The following is a 27,744-nucleotide window of genomic DNA, read 5'->3' as shown; positions in this document are numbered from 1 at the left end:
AATGATACAGAACATTCACACAAGCTAAGCCACCAAGAAAAGCATCTCATTCATACGGATGAGGATATGACAGTGACAGAGTCAGACTCGCATCCGTGGATCATCACAGCTGCTGATGCATTTCAACCAATCCTCACATGCTTTCATACAAACGACCTCTCATTCTACCTCCCTGTAAGTATGTTTATGAGGAGGAAAAGATTTAATTTTGAAAAAAGAGAGGGATGAGCATGAAAAATAGAATATATTTAACTTTATGTGGATGGTGTGATGGGAGCTCTTTTTCCCCTATAAACTCATTTACAAAACAACCTGCTTCCTTTAAAAGAGGAAATGGAAAATTTCACTAATATTTGTTTCAAGTTCAACACCACTTTCTTGGTTATTCGCTAAATATGAAGCTACAGCTATTTTAGCTTAGCATAAAGACAGGAAAAAGGGGGAAACAGACAGCCAGATTCATTCAATCATATTTTTTACACTGCATTAGTTGGAAGTTGGTGCACATGCTAGCTTCCCCTCGTTATTTTCAGTCTTTATGATAAGCCATGTTAAGCTGGGCTCCATAATCCAAATCCAAGTCTCAGAAAAAAATAAACAAGAAAAAAAAAAAAAAAAAAAAAAAAAAAAAATCCCCCATATGAGTATATTTTCCAAAATGTCAAACTATTCATTGAAGCCCATATTATGAACACTGGTCTAAAAACATTCCAAGTCCATTGGCTGGGAAATTTTCTTCAACCAACTAGAACACATCAAAATATCAAAATACACGGCACAGACAGCACCGTCCATACTGACATGTCCTAAGGATGGACCATGAACCCAGGGTTTAGGCATGATAAAGGCATGGCTTAGTGCTGGATGGGACCTCTTCCATAGTGATTGGGGTCAGTTGGTCAGGAACACCTTAGAAGGTGAAGGGAAGAGGGAGGCGAATGGGTTTTTTTTTTCTAGTTTCTGACTGCCAGGAGAAACCTCGGGAAACGCTGGGGAGGTTCCCCCAAATCGGGTGGCGTTGAGTTTTCAGCACACGGAACCAGTTGGATCGGCCTCTCCCGGAGTGTAGAAATCAGGGATAGGTAGACCAGTGTGCAGAGTGACCTACAGAAACACACATTTACACACAAATAGGTTGATAAATGAAGGTAAACATATTCAATATATTTTCTTCCCGCAGGGGGAGCTGTGGAGCCATTTTTTTTTCTGGGAGTCATTTTGCTTCCTGGATGCAGCACTACAAATGAGAAAACTGACTGGGAGCAATAAGAAATTCAAAGCCGCTCACTGCTGTTGACTCTTTGAAGCTTTTTCTCTGTTAAGATTTAATCTCCTGAGGCCATATTTGTAAAAGTTAGATACTTTTAATGAATAATAACTGAACTCATGTGATGCTTTATTAATTCACAAGTAGAATCCTCACTTTGTGTTTGTTGCAATGCTCAGGGAGAATGTGAAGACGGAGTTAGCAAATTAAACAGCACCCCTTAGTGCTGCTCAGGACTCACTGTATTTACTCAGTAATGTACACTGCTCAAAAAAGGGCCACTTTTTAATCAGAGTATAGCATCAAGTCAATTAAACTTCTGGAATATTGATCTGGTCAGTTAAGTAGCAGAGGGGATTTTTAATCAGTTTCAGCTGCATTGGTGTTAATGAAATTAACAACATGGGCACTAAAGGGGCAACAATGAGACAACCCCCAAAACAGGAATGGTTTTACAGGTGGAGGCCACTGACATTTCTCCTTCCTCATCTTTTCTGACTGTTTTTTCACTAGATTTGCATTTGGATAGGGTCAGTATCACTGTTGGTAGCACAAGGTGATATTCTGACCCTACGTAGTTGCACAAGTAGTCCAACTCCTCCAGGATGACACATCAATACGTGCAAATGCCAGAAAGTTTGTGGTGTCTCCCAGCACGATCTCAAAAGCATGGAAGAGATTCCAGGAAACAGGCAGTTACTCTAGGAGAGCTGGACAGGGTCACAGACGGTATTTAACCCATCAGCAGGACCGCAAGGAGGAACAGGATGAGTTCTGCCAGAGCCCTACAAAATGACCTCCAGCAGGCCACTGGTGTGAATGTCTCTGACCAAACAATCAGAAACAGACTTCACAAGGGTGGCCTGAGGGCCTGATGTTATCTAGTGTACGCTGTGCTCCATTGTCCAAAATATGTTTTGGCCTATGTCAAGGTTATTCAGTGTATTCCAACAACAATATGCCTTTGTATGAACTAGAATTTGAAGTTCGAGTGTATTGTTTAACTGAATGTAAAATATGCCAATAGAAGAAAATCCATACAAGATTCAAAATTCAGTTGCAAGCAGTGAAATAAATTTTTTTGTACGTGCATAAACAATAAACTATTCTACCTGGACATTTCGGTTGAGACTGATAGCGGGGTAGTAGGCACCCTCCAGCCCTTCGAATGCCACTGGGCCCTGCTGTTCATCGTTCACAAGGAAGATGAGAATCCCACGTGAAAAGTCCAGCAGCACTCCTATTGTAGCTCCTTTGGTGATGCCACCGTCTGTCCTGTATGGTCAGTGAGGAAAACCAAAAAACAACTGTAGTATTAATTTAGTGTGGTAATCCTGAACCCTGCTGTGGTGATATCAGCAAATAGTACTTTTCTGAGAGATGGGGTAACAAGTTAATTTTTGGATTTTCCATCAAAACATATGTTAAAAATCTAAAATACCAAATATTTTAAAGATTTAACCTGTGTGTCTCACCTATTTTGTCTTGTGACCTCTTAAAAAAAAAAAAAGCAGTGCCTTGTTGGAGGGCTTTGCCGCTTTAGAGTCTGGATTCTTTCCATCCTGCTAATCACCTTATCAGTCCTCATATTTATCATGTGGCCCATAATAACATTAAACTACAAAAAAAGTAACCACACCATGACCACGTTCAAAAGCCATTTAAACATAATGTACAGTTATATATTCTCTGGCCACTTTATTAAGTATATCTGTTCAGCTGCTTGTTAACTCAAATATCTAATCAGCCAATCACATGACAGCAACTCAGTGCATTCTGGCATGTAGACATGGTCAAGATGGCATGGTTGCTGGTGCCAGATGGGCTGGTCTGAATATTTCAGAAACTGCTGATCTTCTGTGATTTTCACACACAAGCATCTCTGGGAAAGCAGCAGTTCTCTGCCTTATTGATGCCAGATGTCAGAGAAAAATGGCCATACTACTTGGAGCTGATAGGAAGGCAACCCCATAACTCAAATAACCACTTGTTACAACCAAGGTATACAGAATACCTCTGAATGTACAACATGACAAACCTTGAAGCACAAGAGCACAGGGGATTCAACTCCTGTCAGCTAAGAACATGAAACTGAGGCTACAATTTACACAGGCTCACCAAAATTGGGCAATAGAAGATTGGATAAATGTTGCATGGTCTGATGAGGCTCGATTCCTGCAGCAACACTTTGGGCCTCTTAGTACAGTTCTGAAGGCAAAAGGGGGGTCCAACCTGGTACTAGAAAGATGTACTTAATAAAGTGGCTGAGAGAGTGTGTGGGGGGGGAGACATGCAGCAAATGGCCCAAGGTGGATTCAATCCTAGGCCTCTGCATATGGGTGAGCTAAACCAGCAGCCTCAAAGTAAGATTGGAGCACCTTTTCCCAAACACTCATATATCTAAAAACAGAAGACTTTCATTTTTCCATTCATGATCTAAGAAATTCTGCATTAGTCATTTGTGTTTCTTCTTTATTACCTGTTGGTGTGCGAGTTGTTGTGCATGAACCAGGAGCGGTTGTTGTCCACATACATAGCCCAGGCTTTGTCGTCCTTCCCCAGCATCACATCCTTCAGGACGTCACTCCGAGCGATGCCGAAGGCTGGGTCAGGGTGGTTGTCATAGCGGTCAACAGTCATTTCCCAGTAATGAACACCGCGGGAGAAAGCAGTGTTCCCCATGACCACTCGGTCATCATAGCTGTTGCAGGTTACCGTCAGGTTGTCGTTGGAGAAGATGATGTCAGGGTGAGCGGACACCGGGTCAAAGGTGAACCAAGCAACTGCACGCAGGAAAATTTGCACCATTAGCTGTTTGGCATTAATAACATCAATGACTGCGACACGTGAGGCATGATTGTGTCTTTATAAACACGACATAAAACCAGAAGGTAAAGGTTAGATGACATGAACTTACACTGTAAAAATATCTAAATGGATGGAACAATAATAATATGAAAGATGAAAAGAAGACTCACTATAACTGTTATGATCAAACATGATTAATAATCTTTAAAATCATACTATATAACTTAATCTATAACTTCATAAAACTTAAATAAGCTTAATCATTTTTAGATTATCAAACCTGTGTCAAACAGTCTGCAAATCTTAACCGGTGCCTGCATGGAAAAGCAGATGAGGTTTGAGAATTATTGGTAAGGAAATTGTTAATAATAAAAAAGTAACTTTAAAATACATATCTAGCAACTTCTAATAATTATTATGATAAGAGTTAAGTTCACCCAAACTACAAAAAAAGAGAAGAAAAATGAAGCGTAAATGTTCATTTAGAAGCCTGCTTAAGTCGGCTTCTTCTGGAGCTTTCAACCACCAGAGCAGCCTCCGCTGTGTTGGTCTCCATGAGTTAAAGTCATTTGATCAGTTGCCATGACAGATTAAATTACACTTAATGAGGATTGTAAGATGAAATTTATAAAACTATTAAACAGATGATTAAATACACGTTATGTGAAGTTTTTCCTGCAACAAAAAACGTTTCTAACTTTTTCTGTATTTACTGAGGCTCTGAGGTCACTATGGCTATATGATGGCATTCAGGACCAGCCAAAGAGGTCACTGTGCCCCCTCAGCTAAATTCTGACATACTTTTTACAACTGTAGGTAACATGCAGTCATACAATTGTTCAGTTTGGTAGTGAAAATGTTAAATAGCCACATTGCTGAAAGGAAGTTTCTTAAATGTATCTGGAACTAATAAAAAAGCTTGCAAAGCTGTCTTTAAAGCATGAATGGTTATTATGCATACTGGTTCATGATGTGGTTTCAGATAGGTTTATATGAATTAATCTATTAAAAAAATTAAAGAACAATGTGAGTTGAGCCTAATATCCGCCTGTCAAGTTGGTTCCATCTGTTCTGGCGTTGACACCGCCGTCAGCAGCCTTATCAGAGCTGTGCTAGACAGCAGAAAACAGCGTTAGTGACTCTATAAATTTATACACATCACTGTAATGTTTTGAAGGCAATGCTCTCAAAATCCCAGCAAATAAAACCCAAACTATATGCACAGCTTCGTCGATACTGACCTGAATTGGTAGAAAAATATATTTTATTGTAATTTAGGTGAACTGCTCCTTTTCTCTATTGCAGCACATTGCTTTTAAGCTTCTTAAACCAAATGCTAATGATAAATTTGCAATACTGCTTGACTCACTGTTGAAAGATACAGTAACAGATTTCTATAGACTATACAGGGAGGTAAACAGGCGGGCATTTGCAGTTTTTGTGGGCTCCACTGGACCTGCTTTTACTGGTGTCACCGTGTGCTGTGAGGTTCCATCACATTGCTTTATTTCCCGAAGGAAATAAGGCAAAGACATTTATTACAGGCCTGTATTGTACGTTTAATGAGTGCAGCCCACAAAGGAGCAAACTGCCCACCTGCTGGGTTGAGTGTGAAGACCTCATTGATGAAACGAGCAATGGCCTGAAGGGGATTAGAGCGGAAACAGTGAGCAATGAGAGTCATCCATACCTGTGCCTATAGACTGAATATCACATGGAGGGAGTCCAGCTAAAATGTGAAATGGTGGGAGGAGGGGGGGAGTAGAAGAAAAGAGGGAAAAGAAAAGAGGAAGAGGAGAAGGAGAGCAAACCGAAGCAGTGAAGCGATGTAGAGGGGTTGGGAAGGGAGGTGGAGAGGGTAAAAAGCAGATTTGATCAGGGAAGCTGGTTCAGCTCAGTGGCCATAAGACCAGAGAAGATCCCCAAAACGAAACAAAAGAGCTCCTAGAAACAAACCAGTGCAGACTTAAAAACCAGTGCAGACTTAAAAAGAGCAACAGTGAAAAAAAAACCAAAAAAGATTGTTCTGAATAATAAAAAAAAAAAAAAAATCACGGGGTGCATAAAACTGGTAAAAATCAAAGCACATTCTGGTCTGGATGAAGGCTGCAAGAACACTGAGAATGTCTGAGTGATTAGATCACGTTGTACGCCCCCCAACAGCTGCTGAGTGCTCTCTGTGTCAGGTAGGGAGGCTGTCTGGGCCTTTCAGGTCCACTGATGGATGACAAGCTTCCCCATCTATGCAGAGCAGCATTTAACTAATGGGAAAGCAGGCACATGGGTGGATTATACACAATCCAGCTGCTCCTTGCTGCCACTGGGTTAAAAGCTCAAACACACCCTCGAACAGAATTCACATCCTGCTACTGCCATTGGACAAAAATCTTGTGTATTCTGGAGGCCTTTACTGTGATCATTTATTGTGCTACATGAAATATAAAACAGACTGAGGATGTTTCAGGATCTTTTAAATCCCTTTGAACTTAACTATCTCAAAAAGCATTGCTTGGTTTCAAAGAAATATCCAAGAAAGCAGTTTTTCTCTGCAGCATTGTGCTTAATAAAAATACAAGGCTTTAGTCAGGCAGCAGCAGGTTGTGATTCTTTAGATTCTCTGGAGTTAAGAGTTATTTGGTATAAACCAAAGCTCACAAATGTAGAAAGAAACTGAAGTGAACCGTGATAATCATTAGGAAAATAAGTAAGTAAGCCATTAAAAGTAAGTAAGGCATTATATATTATTAGAAACACCTGCCAGCTCTTTGCCAGCACATAAATCTTCCTCATTGCATTACACTAGCTAATACAATCACAGCAGTAGTTACTCTTTTATTTGGGGGGGGTTCACAGAAAACACTGAAAACAATTCATCGTAACATTGCAATTTAACATAACAGAAAATGTAACCAGCAGCATAAGATCATGTAAAAAAAGCGTCATTCAACATATTTGGGAAGATGTCAGAAGAGCTGCATTTCAAATGCACCTGTAAAAAAATCCACCTGGGGAACAAGAACATGAAGACAAACGTGGCAGTTAAAGTGGTTTCTAGTTTCTTTCATTCCCCCTGTTTGTCATGGGAGCAAACAGTTCTTATATCATTAAGAACATCAGCATTATTCTTTCTGTTAGTTGTGCTTCTCACCTCTTTAACTGCCAACACACATCTGCTCATTATTCCCCTAATTAGCTCCCCTTGTAGATTCACTGACTAGCTTCTGGCTGTTACTGCCCCACAGACACCATTGCATGCATGTCCAGCTCTATTTGATTTGTTTATTTGGTCTGGCTGCGTTTATGTTGCCAACATATGAGTCCATTACCTGCAACATGGAACTTGTTGGACTTATTATCAAGCCAATATTGATATTGATTTTTTTGGTGTTCAAAACTTTGATAATGGTATTTTGCCGTACGAGTAATCTTGATGTCTTATACTGGTGATTTTAAAGCTCAAGATACAAACTGGGACATTTTATAGCGTAATTTGCGGTGTTGTCATTTTGCAGTGATGGCAGTGTTTCAATTTCCCACAGTGGGTGAAGGTGGTGATAGTTTGACCATCTTTATTTATAGTGTATAATAAAAAATCAAATTGTCAATGTTCTCTGGTGGGCAAACTGTGTAATGGAGACGCTGCAATTTTTTGTTATTTATTGTCTGACCTATAAAGTTCACTGCCACTGATAATTAAATAATACTAGCACTGGTCTGAGCAACCCATCATGTAGCTCTACTTTAAAAAGAACAATATTTTAAAAATAAAATTGCTGCTTGGCTCTTTCTGGATTCTACCTTTCCAGGGAAGAAGAGCTTTAATCCAAATACTGACTTACTCTCCAGGATAAGAAGCACAAATGATTTACAGAGAGAACAAGAAGGAGGAGGAGGACATGAGGCTCAACGTACTCTCAGAGGTCTGCATGATCAGCGTCTTGCTGTACTGGCCCACTCCGCTGGCATTGAAGGCCTTTACTCTGGACTTGTAAGTGCTGTTGAAGTGGAGCCCGTCCACTGTGCAGATGGTCTCCGTCCCCACATACACTTCCTGTAAAGACACGCAGTGCTTCCTGTTAAGCTGGCAGATGCAACAAGTGTGTAACTATGACACTAAACAGAGTCCATTTCTTCTGAAGGAGTGTCCCATTTGAATTTGTTGGTGAGGGTAATAAGAGAGATTTCGAGTTTGCACAAGCGAACGTGGGCACAGCAGCCCACACGTGAGTATAAATAGACGTGGGGACACAACTCGCCAGGCTCAGCAAGGCGCTGCGTAGGTGTGACTCAATGAGTCAGAGAATAGAGGAGGAAGAGAAAACTTCCCTCAGAATTTTTTGGCATAGTGCTGCATGAGACACAGGTATGGCATTCAAGGATCTGAGTTTATATTATAGAGACCCACTGACCAGATGGCAAATTAATATTTAAAAACACATGCAAAAAAACCCCCAAATCATCACAGATGCTACAAAACATTCTTCAAGACTCTCTTCTTGGTGTATTTCTGTTGAAGATCACACGCTAACAGAAGACAGAAAGTCTCCGGGCTGTAATACAATTTGGCAACGACTCTCTACCAATTAGCAGTTAGCGGATACAGTTTGTGAGTCAGTTGGCAGATTGGATGCGAATGATCACCATGTTAGTCAACACTTGTAATTAAGAAACAGACAATTACAGAACACAAAATGAACTGGAAGGGTGAAAGATTACAACCAGCTGCTTTTAGCTTACAGGCTGCACTTAGGACGCAACTTTGGGGCAGTGCCTACTTTTCATAAATTAAAACAAAAAACAGGATACCTTAACAAATAGCTGCTGTCCATTTTCAGTCTCCTTACAAACCACTGAGTAATGCAACAGTTTTACAGTCAAAATCTGCGAGGGATCGCTGCACAGCAGGGATTAAAAAGTCCAATATTTTTTGAGTGAAAGGCCCTGGTTACTGCTGTCGGGGGTGTGTGTGAAATACTTTAATTATGCTGTACCAGCTGTTATAATGAATATAATGGACATGTAGTGCTTCTTTTTTTGGAGTAATGAGAGGATGCTGACAGTCTAACAGAAAGAGCAGACTGGAATATGTAAGATGAGATGTGTGCGAGGTGGTCCTTCAAGGCTTTGCGGGCTGCTTTTAATTGTTTTTTGCTTAAAATTTCCAGGGAAACACTACCTACGCTACTTTTGTGCTTACATTTGACTTATGCTGTGTTATTGGACATAATGCTGTCACTACTAGTGCACTATAATGTTGCTACTGCTGCTGGCACTTTGTTTCAGTAGAGTCACACTTCAAACCAGGTAGTCTGTCATCAGTGACAGTGACACACTGGAAAAGAAAGATGGAAAATGCATTCATTTTGTTTACACAAATAAATAGGTGTCGCTACCCACTGTGTCGACCTGTAGTGAATGATGGAGTGGCTACTTATTCTTACTCATCAGAAATATCATTATTGGAAATTTCCTTGAAATACTGAAATATAATTTTGAGGCTTTATCGCCCATCCCTAATGACAAATCCCATTCAAAAGGCTTAGAGTCTTATCACAGCAGTACGTGCCTGCAAAGTCTGAGAAAGTATCAGTCTGAAAAATTGATGTGATGGGATACAAATATACTGCTCAAATTAATGGAACTCATAAATTGAAAGAAATATTCAAGTTGAAATATTTACTGACCTACATTGTGTAATTTGTTGAGAACAAAATGACATTTTTGTTCAAGGTTACAGACTTGTAATCATGTAAAAACAAGTATTTCACAGAATTTGAAAAGTTTCAAGCCCATTATTATATAACTTCCAGGCGTTTTATCCTGTTCAAGAGGAAGCTATGGGGGGCACTTTTATCTCCATGCTCTCTTTATGTGGAGACACGTGCCACTGAACAAAAAAAATTTGGTTTTTTCCCCTCTGCATTTCTTTTTATCGAGTATTGCTTTTCTGTCTGCATGTAAAGTTTTTAAAGTCTGAGCCTCAGGGCTTTGTTAGTGTAAAATCACATTTATTCCCCAAATCAAGTAACATGACTCATTTCTCTCCCCCCCCTCAGTGAGCACTAATATCAGATGATTTAAAATACCTGGTTTGGCGCTACATCCTGTATGTTACTATCACTTCCAGACTGATTGTTACAAGACTCAACAGGCCTACTGTATGGAGGTTTAGAATTCAGACACGGATATCCTTTGCCATTGTACTGAGGGAAAGGCTCAGGAGGTATAAGTTGCTGTCGTAACAAAGCAGAGACCTCAGTGAATAGAAGCCTGGGGAGGATCTTATAGGCTGGATTACAAGCTAAACCTCTGTGAGGGTACGAAGACTGCTTTGATGCCGGATCACGCTTTCTGCGGGATCATCCCAGCTGTGGTACAAACTCGTACTCCTGATGCCGTGTCATTCAGTGCCCTGTTACACTGTCACATGACCTGCTCTCGTGAGTCGGGCTGCATTACTGTCACACATTAACTTGAGGGATATCAGCTGCAAAACACTGCTGTCACATTCCCCTGTTTGAGCCGGTGGCCTCCTTGGCACCAAATGATCAAGTCTTTGTCAAGACAGTAGAAAAAGGTGTCCCGTAAAGGTGAATTATTACTCTACTTTGTCCTCTTTTTCCCTTTTTGTTTTGTGATCTAAATGTTAATTCCACAGAAGTTCTCATTTAAAGGAGAAATACTGTTGTCGTGTACTAAAGAAGACAGATAAATCCCGGCTTGCAGGGACAAAAGAGTACCTGCAAAGGAAAACCTACCCTGAAAGGCCCCCCATTTCCATCGTCCAACTCCAGGATGTATCCATCCACAGCGATGGTGGAGAGTGGTGGCTGTTTCCATGACAATGTGGCGCTGTTGTTCTGAGTGCAGCATTCCTCCAGCTGGAGCATGGGAGCAGCTGGGACTGAGAAGGGGAAAAAAAAACAGGCCAGATTACAGCCCAGTGAGGTATGAAGAGACACACAATCCCTCCCCAAGTGGATCTGACTTTGCATTGCAACAAAGACATCTTAAATTTATATCTTAAATATACTGTATTATTTTGCAAATTTAAGAAGAGCAGGTACTTAAAGTAGTATCAGGCTCCCAGCCTGTGTCATATACCTTTCATCTGTACAAAGTCCAGCTGGTGAATTGTCTGCAGGAGGGGTCCACTGTCCAGAGTAAGGTCAAAGTCACTGGTCATCCTGGGGGTGAGGGTTCCTTTCCCCCACTGGCTTTCTGTCATGTGAACCCTCCGGATCAAAGCATCAGAGATCTGTGACACAAAGTACAGATTAAACTACCTGTTACTCATTAATATGTATATATGGGAACCACAATATTTCAGCCTTGGTTCAGATAAAGATAAAGATGCAATGACGCATACATACAGTGATAGGATTTTTTTTTCTACATTTTCTCTCAAATATTTTAATCAGTCAAAGAATTTTGGATTGTGTTAAAATTACTTGCTGAATAATTAAGACGCCCATTTAAAAGGTCTTCAAACACGTAAAACTTGACTGGATGCCACATACAGTCATAAAGTGTGACACAGCATTCGCTCATCAACTCATCAGATTGAAAACTTCAGTCAGAGGCAAAGAAACACAGAAAGGTTTTTTTTTAGCTTTTAACATTTCAAAAAGGGTTTGATTTTAATAAGGCAAAATTGTTCCACTGGAGAAGAATCTCTTCACCAAAGAAGACTTAAAGTTTGGAAGGTTTTGGAAGAACTGTGCATTTATTCTTTCCTTATGAATTTATGGATGAGCTTTCCAACAATTTAAATCCTGCACTGGCAAGAGAAGTTACTTTTTGGTGTAACTGATCCCAATCAATAAACATATCAGCATGAGGAGTCACATTATTTTGTTTTAAAGAGCTGGGAACTGGTGCTTGAAGAAACATTTTGCACCCTGCTCTACTTCAATATTTGGAACTTGGGAAATAAAAGCTGTAGCTTCTAGTAAGAAACAAGACCTCTTGTTGTCATCCTACCTGCAGGAAACCACTGGGGTCATTTTCCTTGATGACCTCCAAACAGTACTCCATCAGTCCTGTGGTCTGACGCAGCTTCACTGTACAGTGGGAGATCTGATCCCGCACCACCTGGAAAAACAAGGTGAAAAGAGGGATGATAGAAAAGATTAAGAGTGTATAATACACTTACAGATGATACTCACATGCTAATCATTGCTACTTAATATATACGATGGTGGTGAAATAAAGAGAACAGAAAATGTGTGGAATATAAAATTGGCTGAACACAAGAGAGAAGGGAGTGAGGCAAACTGCAAGTGTAACTGAAGCTGGGTAATTTGCAGAAAGATGCCAAAACCTTGATAAATGGCTAAAGAAGAGAAAGAAAAACCAACAAGAAGAAGGATGCATGTAGACAGACCCAAAGAAAGCAGGAAAAGAGAGGAGAAAAGACTGAAAAGTTCAGAGGAGTGAGGAGGCTGTGAGAAAGGAGGGAGGGAGAAGAAGCTGAAGGGACACCTGCAAATGATCCTGTAAGTGACGTTAATGGAGGGAAAGTGACACTTTGTTTTCACATGAAGGCGGCCTGAACAGTCATCACTTGTTACATCAGAGTCTTGGATGAGACAAAGTCGCCTTAAAATGTCTTTGAGTGATGACACGGCACTCAAAGTTTTCAGATTTTCTGTCCTGTATTTGCGGTTTTTGATCTTGTATGGGGTATTTGATTTAACAAAAATTATTATTAGGATCAGCTCCATTAATCTTAATCGAGGGAACAGAATCAGAAACCCTTCTATAGTAAAATGTCGTCTAGAGAGTCCCTCTTTCTTATTGATACTGATGTCCGCAGCGTCTTTGCAACAGTGTGAAATAAACACAAGTGGTGGACAGAGGGTTGCTAGGAAACAGAAACTTCGCCGCTGCACCTCCAAGGCTGAACGGAGAGGAAAATCCTTCCTGAAGCCGTTCGCCGCCCAACAGTATGCATAAAGATGATTTACTGATGACTGCAGTCAGTGCACGTTGACACCCAAGTACTGTAGCACAGGTGCACAGTGACTGCAATATAATTACACATGATTATATGCGAATTAAATGGCCTATTACTGACTTAATCGTTTTTTTTTTTTTTATTTTACTGTGATTATTGAGGCAACCATTACAGAAGAAGACAACTGCGATACATGTAACACTGCACCATTTCAGTGCAGTAATCCATGGAGGCACAGACAGTACAGAGAGCATCCCAAATGTAGCAAGTTAATTCATATTCATATAAATATTTATCATGATTTATTGTAATTTTGTTATTTTAACTGAGAATTGAGACATATGGACACACTTTGGAGTTCTGTGATAGTTTTGGTTCTTTTGTGTGTTGTGAGATCATGTCTCATATGTTTCTTAACGTTTTCCCCTACTTTCAGTGCTTCCTTGCTTCACTTTGGCTGTGAGTTACATTTCCTTCTCTCACCTCGTTCTTACTTCCTGTTTTATTTTGGTAGTTATATTTTCTTGTCTGCCCTTTAATTTTACTTCCCATCTTAGCCTTTTCCCCACCACTGTGTGACTAACCTGATAGTTTCCTTACATTTCCAGTTACCACAGTTACCTTGTGTCTCTCTCTCTGTCTTTGTCAGTATGCCTTTCTGACCCTGCATACCTCCTTTTGACCTACCATTCATTCCTTAAGCCTGAACTGTGATTTTTTGTGTGCATGTCTCTTTTAGTCTGGATTTTTGTTGCATATGTTCTCACCTGCAGCAACTTCAGTCCTTTATTCCTTAATTTTGAGGGCTCATTTAAGTTGGTTATATTTTGCAACCTCCCACCTGCGTCCCTGGTGTACCGGATTTGCATCTTATTGCGAACACACACGAACCACAATTGATGCAACAGTCTTGGAAGCCCAATAATGTCATGAAGCATTTAGAGGTTGTGCAAGCAAAGTCACCATGAGAAGATGTAGCCAAAAGGGGCTGATTTGGAGGTTCAAACTCTCTACTCCTCCTTCACCAAAACATTTAGCATATCAATCTTGTGCATCCATGCACAGTAGCACAAGGCAGTCTGTTTTTATGAAGAAAGCCAACCAGAACTAGAGATTATCATGTGATGGGTCACACCAGAACCTGGTGTTATGATTGAAGTATCATCTGTATGCATCACTCATAATTTTTTAACAAACATTTCAATGGTTTACAACATGTTTTAAGTACATAATGTTTGTAACAGTGACATGTTTATCTTGTGAGGCCATTAGAATTGTAAATACATAAATAAACACACATACTGCTACATTATTAGGCTGGGTGCTGTTGAGATACTGGAAGGGAACAAAAGCTGAAGATGTGAAGTCTGCCAGCAGAAGATTCTCAGCATTATTTGCATTAAGCTTTTCTGGATTGTTAATGCATGACAGCCTACCTGACTCCATGTTAACTATTCTATTGGTGCCCGCAGTCAAAGACAAAACTGGTAAAGTACCCAGCATAGAAAACTACAGCCCAATTGCTCAGGCTAGCATACTGTCAAAGGTATTAGAACAAATTCTTTTGGCTAGGTTTTGAAAATATGTAACAACCACTGACAATCAGTTTGGTTTTTGAAAATAAATAGAGCACTGATCTGTGCACATATGCTCTAATTTATTTAAGTTGTTTCTGAGTACAACAGATAAAACATGACTATATTCATGTGCTTCCTTGATGGATCAAAGCTTTTGACTTTGTTAATCATGGTAAAGTATTTATGAAGTCCCCTCATATCTGATAAGCATCGTGCATTATTGGTATTCACATTAAACTATGCAAGTCCAGTGGAGTAGGAGAACACCTACATCCTTTTTAGTAACCAGTGGGGTTTTCACTACACTAAACACTAAACAAACTGAATAATGAATGCATGATGGGGAGAGCCTTGTTAATCATATGGGCGCAGTTTCCTGTACAGGGATTATGTCTAATCCTGGACTAAATACTTTTTCCTATTTTGGTCTTCATTGACTTTTTCCTTTTAGTCTAGGACCATGCTTACCATGACTGGGAAACCGGCTGATGATGTTTGCTGACGATTTGGTTGCTTTTGCTCCTTATGGTGCTGGATATAAGGGTGTGCTCAAGTTTGTAGTATGATTTGGAATTCAGCCCTAAAAAGAGGATCGGAAGCACAGTTTTCCCTCATTTTGTTTGGGAGATAAAGTTTTAAATGTGGTGACTAAAGTTAGAGCAGGCGACCACATGCATGTGCCGTGTTGAGGTGCAGGCGGCGCAGGCTCGAGTCCCAGCCTGTTGCTGATTTGCCCGCGTGTCTTCCCCTGATTTCCTGTCTATCTTCTCTTGATAGAAAAGCTGCTGTTGCCAAAAATGGGAAGAGTGAGCACTTACAAAGCCTCGGTCCATTCATACGGGGAGCAGTGTGAACTTAAATGAACCACATTTAAAAATTCAGCTTCATCTCTGACTTTCATACAAATGACAACAAAAAGCAGGCCTGACTGCATGCCTGGTGAATTCATATTTACTAAGGCACACTGAATCATTTTCAAATAACTCCCTGAAATCAATCAACTTTTCTCTCTCTGGTGAGAGAAGATTTCATTTCAGCTCTGACAGTTTAGGTTTATATTTCTGTGGCTGAAGGCCAAACCATCCCTGCTGTGACAAGCCTGGAACATCCACACCCCTGCATAGGCCTGGCAGGGCTCCAGCAAAAGGTTTCTTACTGCCGTCGCTGCCTGCTTAACAATTGCTTAGCTGTCCCTCCTCTGCATGTGAAATCTTTTAATTCAGAGTACAGTGCATAAAAAAATATCTATCTTGAAGGTGCAAAAAAAAAATGCTGCCAGCTTTCATTGCATCCTGTCCTTATTGTCGTCCTCTTCCTTTCTCTCTCAGATTCGATGCTCACCGAACAGCTTCTCTCAGCATTCCAGTCATCTTCCCTGAAATCTGCTTTAAATCAGCTTCCCAATAAGATATAAAAACTGCCGCCGGCAAGACTGCTCTGCCAGATGATCACTGGATAATCAGTGCAGGGAAGAATCATTCGTCTGAATTTAACCAAGAATGAAGGGGCTGCAGCAGCTTGAGGTGGGATCGCAGTGGAGCAAATTTAGCATCTTGATGAGAGAAATTAATTGGGAGACAGAAAAAGAGAGTGAGAGATGGCGGATTGAGAGCCAAAGACACAGTGCAAGGCCGAGGAAGGCAGCCTTCTGTGTAAGTGGGCCACAGCCTCTGCACAACGGAAACAAACTGTGTCCTCTCATGTGGCTGGTAGGGTGATCAAGCATTTTGTCACAGAAGTGCCACAGCAATGATAAAACAACTGAGGGATGATGAAAATATAAGAAACTGATAGTGCTGAAACATGCAGCAGTATGTTCCCTGACATTATTCATAGTTTGTGATGGCAGATTTGATTTCTTCATGGTAGGAACTTAGTGAGAAATGTGTTCTCTTGCAAGTGAACAGATGTTTATTAAGTAAATGAGCACCTTTTGTTGTCACTAAGTGCTCTACAAATACTACCTTAATAAAACACACTAAAACATGTAAATGATACATTTTACATGGCAAATAGACTGACACATAGTGCTTTTCTGCTCTATTTGAACACTCAAAGCGCTTTCTTACTACAAGCCTCATTCACCCGTTCACACACATTCATACAAACGCTTCTTTAACTTCACATACATATACTCACACTCTAATGGATGCATCGGGGCAAACCCCGGGTTCAGTATCTTGCCCAAAGATACTGCAGCATGCAGACTTGTGGAGCCAGGGATTAAACCGCTGACCTTCCGATTGGTATACAACCTACTCTATCTCCTGAGCCACAGCCACCCGAAGCTAAAGCCGCAATAACTGTTTCATTGTTGTTTGTTCAGTGCAAATAAAAGTCTAAAATCCACTCTCCTACCAAATACTGAGGGAAAAAGATCTGTCTTAAATCCTTCACTTACTTCAGCAGCTACTGTTTCTCTCTGCTTTTTGGTGCTGAGGAGGTAAAGCTCCTTCTACCATCTTCTATTTGTATCTGCTGTAGTTATTAGGCCACTGCAGCACTTCTGGTTTGTGAGATACTGTGGCTGCAGTCTTTGAAACTGTCCCCTTACAGAAGCACACAGGGCACAGGAATTTGGAGTTTGAGATATGGGGAGTGTATGACGATGATTTAATGACTATCGGATAGAAAAGATTTGCTGTTAGAAACTTTAAATCAAGATGAGGGGAAGGGATGAATAAGAGGAGGATGTTGCACAGTGCAGTGATGATTAGAGGAAGTGACAAGTGCCACATCCACTGAAACTCAGCTGTCAGTGAGAATCTATTACCTTTTACTGAGAACTGGAGGATGCAGAACAAACACAAGAGTAAGAGCTGCATGCAAACATGACGACAACAAGAGCAGAGGTCAAAATAACAGATTTGAGATGCATTTCCTTTACTGAGCAATCTCAGTTCTCTTTTCACTCCTTAGGGTAATGTCTTCTTAAAAAATGTCTGTACAACAGACAAAAATCCAAACATATTTACCCGGCAGTGAAAAGCTGGAATCAGATGACATTTTTAATGTTTGCAACAAAAGAAGCAATCATCAGCCAATCAAAAGAGAAATAATGAGCAACTACACTGCTTAAAAAAAAAAAAATCAAAGAACATAAATCAGATTTCTCAGTAATGTGTTATGAATGAAAGGATTCCACATTGTATGATGAAAATGATCAACCTACAGAGGGCTGAATTAAAAGACACCCTGAAAAATGATGCCGCAGGCTAGTCCATTTTGATGAAATTTCACTGCAGCAACTCAAAATGGTACTCAGTAATTTGTATGGGCCTCCAGGCACTTGTATGTATGCCTGACAACACTGGGGCAGGCTCCAAATGAGATGATGGTTGGTGTCCTGGGGGAGCTCCTCCCAGCTCTGGACCAGGGCATCACTGAGCTCCTGGACAGTCTGAGGTGCAACCTAGCGATGTTGGATGAACCCAAACATAATGTCCCAGAGGTGCTCTCTTGGATTTAGGTCAGGCGAATATGTGGGCCAGTCAATGGTATCAATTCCTTTATCCTTCAGAAACTGCCTGCAAACTTTAGTCACTGCACTAGTGCAGGGTCTGACACTGGGTCCAAGGATTTCATCCCGATACCTAAGGGCTTTCAGGGTGCCGTTGCCTAGCCTGTAGAGGTCTGAGCATCCCTCGTCCCCAGACCATCACTGACCCAACACAGGCAGCATAACATTTTCCAAAACTTCTACAGACCCTGTCATATCAGACACATGTGCTCAGGGTGGACCTGCTCTCATCTGTGAAAAGCACAGGGCGTCAACTCCTGTATTCTATAAGGTAAATGCAAGTATGGCTCCACTATGCTGGGCAGTGAGCACAGGGCCCACTAGAGGATGTCAGGATCTCAGGCCACCCTCATGAAGTCTGTTTCTGACTGTTTGGTCAGACACATTCACACCAGTTGCCTGCTGGAGATAATTTTGAAGGGCTCTGGCAGAGCTCATCCTGTTCCTCCTTGCACAAAGGAGCAGATATCAGTCCAAACACCAAAGCAGCTGAAACCCCCTCTGCTACTTAACTGACCAGATCAATATTCCAGAAGTTTAACTGAAGTGAGGCTATACATCATTAATAAGTGTTCCTTTAATTTTTGAGCAGTATACTTTCAGCAATTTTTTAAGCAAAACTACCACCTAAACTTCATAGTTTTCAGCATTTTACATTTTATAGGGCTGTAATTGTCATGGTCCTGGATCTCAGACATTAGGTTCTGAGTTGCAAGTGTTTTTTTTAGTATCGTTGTTTATTAGGGTTTTTCTGTCTGTTTTCATTGTGGTTAAAGGTTCTCAATTATTATTGGTTCAGGGTCTGATTCTCATTTTACTCTGTAGCGTCTTGTTGTATTTAAGCTCTAGTTACAGCTGAGGGTTTTTGAGGTTTCTGAAGTTTTGACTGCTTTGAGTTTTGCTCCCACTACCTTTGTAATCTAGTTACTAAATTTGGCTCAATGTGTTTTATTTACCATTTGTGTCCTTTTGTATGATGTTTTAGTCTGTTCTTTGGGTTTTGTTTTCTTGATTATCTTTAATCATTTATACAGTCTTTCTGGGTGTCATTTTTTTCTTTCCTGCTTATCCATTATACTATTCTGCTCAAACCTGTTCAGTTCCCATCAATTCTTAAATTTTAATTTTGGCTTTTCAAATTTTTTTTTAGATTAGTTGAGCTAATCTTCCCATGATCCCCCTGACTACTGCAGAAGTACCCTTTAAGATTCCTGGTTGGGACTCACTGGACTGAACTCTTAATGGAAAAAGTGATTATACATCTTGAACATAAATAGCCTTTAGTTGAAGAACTTCTTGTTGATTACTCCTCTATTGATTGCCAGGATCTGACAAAGAAACCACAACTGTCGTGGCGATTAAGACCCTGATACTTAATTCAGCAGTCTCAACATTAACAAGTAATCCTCCCACACTGAATAACAGGTTCTACTGCAGATCCCACTGCAGTGACAAAAGCTGTCATTCACTATAAGAAAATTAATCATTTGATATCTTCCTCCACTCTTCTTTGTGTTTCCTGTGTTCATCTCTAAGCATCTATTCAATCCAAAATCGCTCCCATGTCTTGTTAAAAGTGAGAAGGACCCCAGGAAGAAGGGATCCCTGGAGCAAAACAGTCAGCTGACGAGGGGTCAACGGGGAGGAAAGCAAGTCACTACAGTGGAAATAAAAATAGCCTCAGAGCGCCTGTACTCATTAACCAACCAAGCTGGGTGACCAGGGGACCTAGCAACCAGTGACAAACTTTGCAGCAAGCCGGAGAAGATGCAGACCGACTTCGTTTCTGATTCACTTTGTGTTGCTCTAATCAGCCCTCATCACTTAGATGCTGAATCCGTTGGCTTAAAGAAATCCTAAGAAAGAGACTGAGAGCATAAGTGTGTGCCTCGTTTTGATCATATTTAATAGAATCTTCACATTATATTGAAAGACCACGCTGATGTTTTTTTTATGTTTCCATCAAATGAACTGTGCTTTGCAGAAAGAAAAAAATTCCATCACAGTGAATTTAATTACATTCAACATTTTTGCTGAGATGCATGCAGTTAAAATCATCAACTATATCAAAGGAATAGTTTGACATTTTGAGAAAAACCAGGCTTTCGTGCCAGGAACAAGAAGATGCACATCTGTGCACTATATCTGAAGCTAAAGCCAAGAGACAGGTAGCTATAGCATCAAAATAGGGTCAATCAACCAAAGTGCCCAAAGTGTCCACAAAAAACTGAGTGATTCATGTTGTTATTCTGATGTTGCAAAGCCCGGGAGCTTATTTCCTATGAAACGACTTCAAGTTCTGAAAAAATAAAATAAAATAAAGCCACCACAGAAGCGCCAGAACTGCAGTTTCTCAAATGGCCAAACAGAAGTCATGGCTCCTGTTGGTTCAAGGAGCGAAATTATATAATTTTATTTGAAAGTTAGAAATTATTATTAATAAGCATGTATCTGTGTCTGCAGGTATACACCTTGCTAAGGCTTCCGTCACACAGGCCTATGAGGTCTCGAGAGAAAAATGTGCATTCTGCGACAAGTTTGTGAGTGGTTGCTGGCAGTCACTGGGTAAAATCGGTTGCAAAGATGGCGCTACACCAAAAAAAAAAAAAAAAAAATCTTTATAATTGCTTTGGTCACTAGCCAGCAACCTCCAATAACCTCTTGCAAACAGTCAGGGAATACACATGGTTACCGACAAGTCTCTTGGTCATGTGCCTGAGGCCTAGCCAAGCTTGCTGCATTACCTGATAACTTAACACTCCACCCTTTTGCTTAAATATTGACATGTTTGTCTCCAAAAATTCAAGCGTCTGTGGCTTCATAGTCTGATGCAGAACAGCAGCTTTTTATATTCTGGCATTACACGCTCATTTTACTGGTAGTTTGAGAATCCAAAAAAAATTTGTTCGGCAGTTCACTCCAGAAAACCACACAAGAGCTCCTGGATGCACAGTCCCTACTATTTAGAGTGAAAAAAAAGAGGAAAAAGAAAGAAGCTACAAAGTGCTTACTGTGATGGATTATCAATGAAGCCAGTTTAAAGGCGTAAGATCGTAAGATTATTTTCTTTCTGATGGAAACTGAGAAAAATTACTGCCTGGAAGACAGAAAATCTGTCAAAAAACTTTGAAGTTATAAGATTAAGCATGCAGCTTTCAGCTAAAGCCTACAACACAATCCTGTAAGCTACAGAGAGGGCTGCAGCCTGCCCTGTTCATGTCCGGTTGTGTGTCTTGGAACCTGAGGCTGAATGATTTGAAGTGGAAATTATATTAGGTTGTTGGACATGCATGTCAGATGGCAGGATTTGAAAGGTGACTCAGCTAATTTTTAGACTATAAATCTTTCAATTTAATATTTCTTTTACAAGACATCAAAAAGATATTAAGCATGTAGTATATTAGTTGTGCAGAGATGGTTTGAATCAGCATTTAGAAAGATAACATTTACAGACTGGCTAGTTGGATGGGTTTTTGTATCCACTCCACGTGACAAACCTGCCTCTGCTGTTTCTCTACACAAACACATGGGTCAGTCTTCCTGATGTGCTGCAATAAATGAACCTGACTCATGCTATGAAGGACTACTTCTCGCCTCCACAGCTTCAAACAACAAGCTCAACGTGCCTCAGTCACCATGGCGACCAGGCTTCCTTGTCAGCAGCCAGGACCAGAGGAGAGCAGCAGGAAGCACTGCTGGAGATGCCAAGTGATCTGCAGCAGCCTCGTTTTAAAATCCGTTTCAATTCATTTTATGTTTTTTGTGCTTTTTATGGATTTACTGTGAGCCTATTATGATTAAATGAGCAGCATTTTTCAGGGTAGTTCATTAGCTTCTTAACTGGGCAGTATGTTTCATGGAATCACCTGCTTTTAGGAGCACATACACAAAGAACTACACCATCACCAAGAGTGCAGTGTGCCAGAAGTGTTTCTCATTCAGCCACAGCTGCAGGATGACTGCCAGTACTGGAGTTACCACAGTTACTGGAGATGGACTCATGAAAACAAGCTTTATCTCAAGTGATTCTTTCACACCTCCTTTTTTTTGTTGCTCGTATCTACACAAGTGAGGTACGCTGCCCTCCAGGGGACAATAGGAAATAAGAAAACACATGAAACTTCGTTTTCTTGCATCACCGACTCTGTGGGAAACTCCTATGATTGAAGAGGTGCCCCCGAGTAAGCGAGAAGCACGTTCACATCTGAGATCAACACAGAAAACGCAAGAAAAATCTCAGCTTTGCGGTGGAGAAATGTGTTTCTCCTGCATTAAGATTCAGAGTACAACACATGCAGACACCGAGCTGACAGGCAGGATCAAATCTACACTGACATGCATTAAAATTCCTCTGTGCTGGAGGTGCGAATGTGTCCAGTGTCCCTTAAGATCCATCTGTCTTTGAAAATCCATCCACTGACGGGACAGATTTCGTTTTTAGAGTGCACACTGCTGCAAACTCCTTGCAGTTAAAACATAAATTATGTTATGTCTCCTATAGGCAATAAAACACTGCAGCAGTTATGGCACTTGTAATAGCTGTGTTGCTGCGTGTCATTTAAAGGTAGCAAAAGTAGAGAAAATAAAAACTTCTGAAATTTTGACTCCGATGACACCGACTTAAAACGGGACAGTTTTAAGTCATCAAAATTACCGGTAAGAAACAACTAGCAAGATTTACAGATAAAAATGAGAAGGTGCTGAATCGAGTGGTATTGTAGAAGTAAAGGTGCTCCAAGGTTCCCAAGTAATTCACACACATTAACCAATCAAAATGCTGGCAGAGTAGACTCCTGTAAAAGGGAACAGCACTTTGACCCTAGAAGATTGCTTTTGATTTACTGTATTTTAGCCAGTGCTGATGGGTTGGTATCCCAGTTCTGTTCTACTGCAAATCATTAGGAGTGTTTGACCATGTGATGTTTATTGTGTGCATTTTTATTTGCATGTTGCACAAAAATGTAGCAGATGAACTTTGCATCTAAAACAAAGCAAAAACATATAAGCAGGACAAAAAGAAATAATAATTTAAAAAAATGCTTGTTGTCGGTCCTGTACGCTCACATGTTGTCATGCACAGGCCATGTTTCTCAAACCACCTACACGTGTGAAACCTCAATTCTACAGAGCAACCAAGTGTGAAATTGGATGCTGTACAGCATAAATGTATCTCTCCATCCTCCCATCTCACTTATGTCCTCATTCAATGTGCTGCAGATGGCTTACAAAGAAAATGCAGCACTTTATGCATCTAAAATTGGTGGTATGGAGCATGATTTCTCATTAATCTCCATCAAATTGTTAAGATTCTGTAAAATATAAAAAAAAAAATGCAACTGGAAGAATACATAAATTTAGATTATGTTAGTGCAAAGAGATTTTCCTCATGAGTTTTTATTTTTTTCCACCACAATATGAAACTTGACTTGCAGCGACAGCTCATCCATCAGTCACAATCACCGCCCTCATTTTGTCAAACCTACACTGCAAAATGAATCAGTGGCAAACAACCGCTGTGAAGCATATCAAATTCTAAGTCCCAGCCTGGCACCTTCTAAAGGTAAACAACTATATTTTTAAGATAATTTTGCTTAGATTTGTACTCATGTAGCTCATGAATCAATACCGCATTAGTGTTAACACCTCATTATCCATTTAACACATCCAGTCTTCTGCAGCGTGCAAGTGGTTTCCACTCATGCTCACTCACCTTCAGCTTGTGTTCGTGCTCTTTGTTTACTTGAGCCAGCAGCTGGGCCTTGCGCCGGTTCAAGGCGTCAATGAGCGCGTCGCACTGTGCCACCAAACAGGCCTCAAACTCGACGCCGTTCTCCTACAGGACAAATGCACACAGAAGCTGGAAACATCACGAGATTTCAGTGAGTGAAAAGCTGTCTAAAGATGGAAAATGCAGGAATTTTTAGTTGGAAAAAAGAAAAAGAAAAAAAAAATCCCCAAAGATAGAAGATACTTTTAAGGCCTTGGGCACCAATTTAACAGCAGGACTAACATTGAAATACAGAGATAAGATTTATAGACTTTAATGAGGAGATGGCTGAGTTTGCTGAGATACCTCCTCTTCAGAGGAGAGTGAGTAAAATCATCACGAATCATGCATCAGCAGACTAATAAACTTGTACAATTATGCCTCATGCTGTCACTTTTTCACACATCTTCATTTTTTTCTGCTCCTCTTCACCTCCTCTCTACTCCTTTAACTTACTCTTGGATAGGCTCACTGTGTGACAACTATTCACGAGGGGATTTACCCCCACCTTCCTCCTCTAATCACCCTCCTAAGCTGACCAAAGCTTTGTCGCCACACGAGCACCTAAATTTAGTCCTGATCAATGTGTTAGAGGGAAGCAGATAATATGGATGAATGTGAATGGAGAGACATTCCCATTAAGATTAATAAAACTGCTTACATATTTAGAACAAGTTCACTAAAAGTGAGAAATGGTTCGCTGGCACACACCTCTTTCAGTGGATTTAACTCTATATTTTTTTTTTTTACATCATGAACTCAACTTTGATGCAAATAAACTTTACAGTTTTATTAATATAGTATTATAGTAATATAGTATTACAAAATGTGAAGAATAAAACTTAAACGAGTACAATAAGCCTTTTTGGTTCTGTTGCTTTTTCTGTTCCTCTGTGAACTCAGTAGACAGTCTGGGTTCACAGAGGGTTACAGTTTGGTAAAAGAAAAAAATTAATTCTGATTATGCGTGAATGCAATAAAGAAAATGAACTGTATCCTACATGTTTGCCTGCTTAGAGTGTGTGCGCATACCTGGATGTGCTGGACCATGTTTCTCAGCTGAACCAGGAACTCTTTGGCCTCAGTGGCTCGGTCTGACAGGCCATTTAGAGCCTGGGACAGCTGACCCTGTGGAAAGAGACAAAATAAAGTACATAATTACAGGGTCATATACAAAGACTTCATCTAATGAAGTGTAGCCCTAATTTTGGGCCAGTTCCTAGTCATACAGAACCTGATCCTCAAGCCTCTATTCCATTAGTCACTTATTTGGTCAACAAAAAATATTCAGTAGCAATTTTGTTTATTTGCTGCTTTCTTTGGGCTTTCGGAAAAACAGTGGATTGACATCGTCGCCTTGTCCTTTTGAAGATTCAGCTGAGCATTTCTCCACACAATTTAAACATTTAATCAGATTAATCAAAAATGATGATCATCATATAATTAATATGCTTTGTGGACCATCAGCTGCTCCCTCTCCCTCTCACACAACCCTGCTTTTAGTAGTTTTTCAACCTTGTTGAGCGGGGGCTGACAGTGAATTTTGTTGTCTTAACTTTTTAACTTAAGCCCCACCTAAATGTTTCCAACCCCAACATCCTGTTTAACACAGTAACTAAGGCCCCCAAAACTATTTCATGAGACCTTTAACACTGACAGGAAAGACACATGGAGGCAGCCCAGCATGCGATTCCTAGCTTTGCAGAGTTCCAAATGTGCTACAATCCCAAATAAGCACAAATTAGGACAACATTGAAAAAGCTGATTTAAAAAAAAAAAAAAAAATTTACTATGACTTTTCTTTGATTGCAGACAGTATGAACCAAAAATATTTAATGTTTTGTCTGGTCAGCTTAATTTCATTCTTGCATTTCAGGCCTGCAACACATTTCAAAACACAGTCGTCAGCTGGTAACATTGCTGTTCCTTCTCACAGCACTTACAAGGCATTTTGCCGCAGAGGATACCAAATAACACCTGAAACACTTTGTTTCAGGTGTTATTTTGTACCGTTCTTCCTGCAAACATGTCTCAAGATGTGCAACAGCATATGGTCACTGTTGCTGTATTTTTTGTTTTAAAATTCTCCACATATTTTCCATTGGGGTCAGGTCAAGACTGCAGGCAGGTCAGTCCAGTACCCTCTTCCTCTGCAGCCACGCCTTTAATGTGGTTTTGCACTATTTTGTTGAAAAATGCATGGATGTGCCTGGAATATCTGTTGTCTTGATGGCAGGATATGTTGCTCAGGCTCAGTGTACTATTCTGTATTAATGCTGCCATCACAGCGATCATGCCTTTCCTCAAAGCTCGTCTTTGGTGGCATGGGAATGGTCTTTTTGGAATGGATGTATACTAACAAATGAAATGAAGTTGACCAGACGAAATGTGAAATATCTTGGGTTCATACTATCTGAAATGAATGCACTGAAATGCACTGAATTAACTCAAAGACGCTCAACAGCAGCCCACTTACAAAACAAAGCTACTTTTGATTGCCGCTGAGAATCTGACATTTTAAACTATCAGAGCTTTCACTCCTGAGACAAAATGCACTGACAGCCTAATTTTCTCACATGAAATGTCATTTGCAGCTTAAACTGAGATAATCTGTACATTTATAAGCATTTAACTGTTGCACTGGTAATGCTACAGTATAACTTGGCCTCTGGGTATGGAAAGCAGAGCGGAGCACACGTGATGGGAAATGCCATTGCTGTGCGTGTGCGCTGACACAGAAACACTTCTGAGACGGCTTTTTCATGTATGTGAAACAAAGGTTGTGTGAAAATGGAGATGACAGAGAGAGAAGACTTGGCTTGACCCTGTGGGAACCTCATTCGCTTGAGTGAATAACCGTCAAGTTTGTGGGTGTATTGTCTTCTGGGAGTAAACGAGGGCACTGGGCCTTATCTGACCAGAAAGAAAAACTCCACTTCAACTCAGGAAGAGAGCAATAAAACCAGCTGATACAGTAGAAAACGCTGTGAAAACAACTCATCACAAGCAGCCTGGTCCTCTCTGTCAGCCCAGCTTGTGGAATCTGACGTTAGCTGGACGACTGGGAATCAGTCTGTGGGGGCCAACAAGTGACCTTCGACCTCAGCGTTTGGGAAACCATGACAGCTGCCGTTAGCATGAGTCTACTGCAACGGGGGGGCGGGGGGGGGGGGGGGGGGGGGGGTAGTCAGAGCTTGTAACAGCTGAGCAAAGACCCAAATGCAAACTTTCTGGGATTGTGTGGGACTTCAAAAACCTGCCTCTTTGTTATTTAGGGCTGCATATTTCAACCCCTCCAAAGAAAAAGAAATGAAAGAAAAGACATGAAGTGTAGTTGGAAAGACAGACATTAGACACACTTCTACTGTATGAAGTCTGAAAAACTGTTTGGCTTCTTATAAGACTGTACTTATTTAATACACAGTAGCAGTCAAAGGACAAATCTGACAAATCAGAAAGTCTCAAAAGGAAAAGTTGATGTCTATAAATTGTTCATCTTGTTTTATCAACTAAAAAGTAATATTTTTTTACAGTGCAACAGAACAATTAAAATGCATTCTGAAATTACAAATCAATGAATCCTGAATACTTAAAATGACCAATATTTCGACATACAGTAGAAGTTTGTTCTTCACCTTTGGGAACATTATAGATGGACAGAGCATACTTTATTAACCCCCCCCAAAGGGAAACTGCAGTGTTGCAGCAGCAAATCTAATGTTTTAGACTATTTCTTGGTTGAGCTCAGTGACTTCCTTAAAAGTTGCGTTTTTAAAAACTTTGTTTTGTGTAGGGATTAAACAAACATGATTTAATGAGCTTTGGATGTGCTGGTGGGCAGATTTC

General features: G+C 40.4%; 1 protein-coding gene across 2 annotated transcripts in view; it reads right to left on the bottom strand.

Moving 5' to 3' along the window:
• Positions 1–686: 686 nt before the first annotated feature.
• The window catches only part of trim9 (tripartite motif containing 9), a 38,400-nt gene continuing 11,342 nt past the window's right edge, over positions 687–27,744 (bottom strand). Inside the window, exons 2-11 of one of the 2 annotated variants that reach the window (XM_030719426.1) lie at positions 24,931–25,026; positions 23,842–23,964; positions 12,059–12,169; positions 11,180–11,333; positions 10,834–10,979; positions 7,988–8,126; positions 5,766–5,804; positions 3,747–4,050; positions 2,380–2,542; positions 687–1,104 (exon numbers count right to left, since the gene is read on the bottom strand). In XM_030719426.1, the coding sequence (XP_030575286.1) occupies positions 1,027–1,104; positions 2,380–2,542; positions 3,747–4,050; positions 5,766–5,804; positions 7,988–8,126; positions 10,834–10,979; positions 11,180–11,333; positions 12,059–12,169; positions 23,842–23,964; positions 24,931–25,026 (1,353 nt within the window). In that variant the 3' untranslated portion in view covers positions 687–1,026. The remainder of the gene's footprint in view (positions 1,105–2,379; positions 2,543–3,746; positions 4,051–5,765; positions 5,805–7,987; positions 8,127–10,833; positions 10,980–11,179; positions 11,334–12,058; positions 12,170–23,841; positions 23,965–24,930; positions 25,027–27,744) is intronic. The other variant, XM_030719427.1, reaches the window with a different exon arrangement.

The sequence above is a fragment of the Archocentrus centrarchus genome, chromosome 22, assembly GCF_007364275.1.
Source record: "Archocentrus centrarchus isolate MPI-CPG fArcCen1 chromosome 22, fArcCen1, whole genome shotgun sequence".
Classification (NCBI taxonomy): domain Eukaryota; kingdom Metazoa; phylum Chordata; class Actinopteri; order Cichliformes; family Cichlidae; genus Archocentrus; species Archocentrus centrarchus.
Note: the sequence above shows the minus strand (reverse complement) of the source record. Positions and strands in the feature narration are given on the sequence as shown.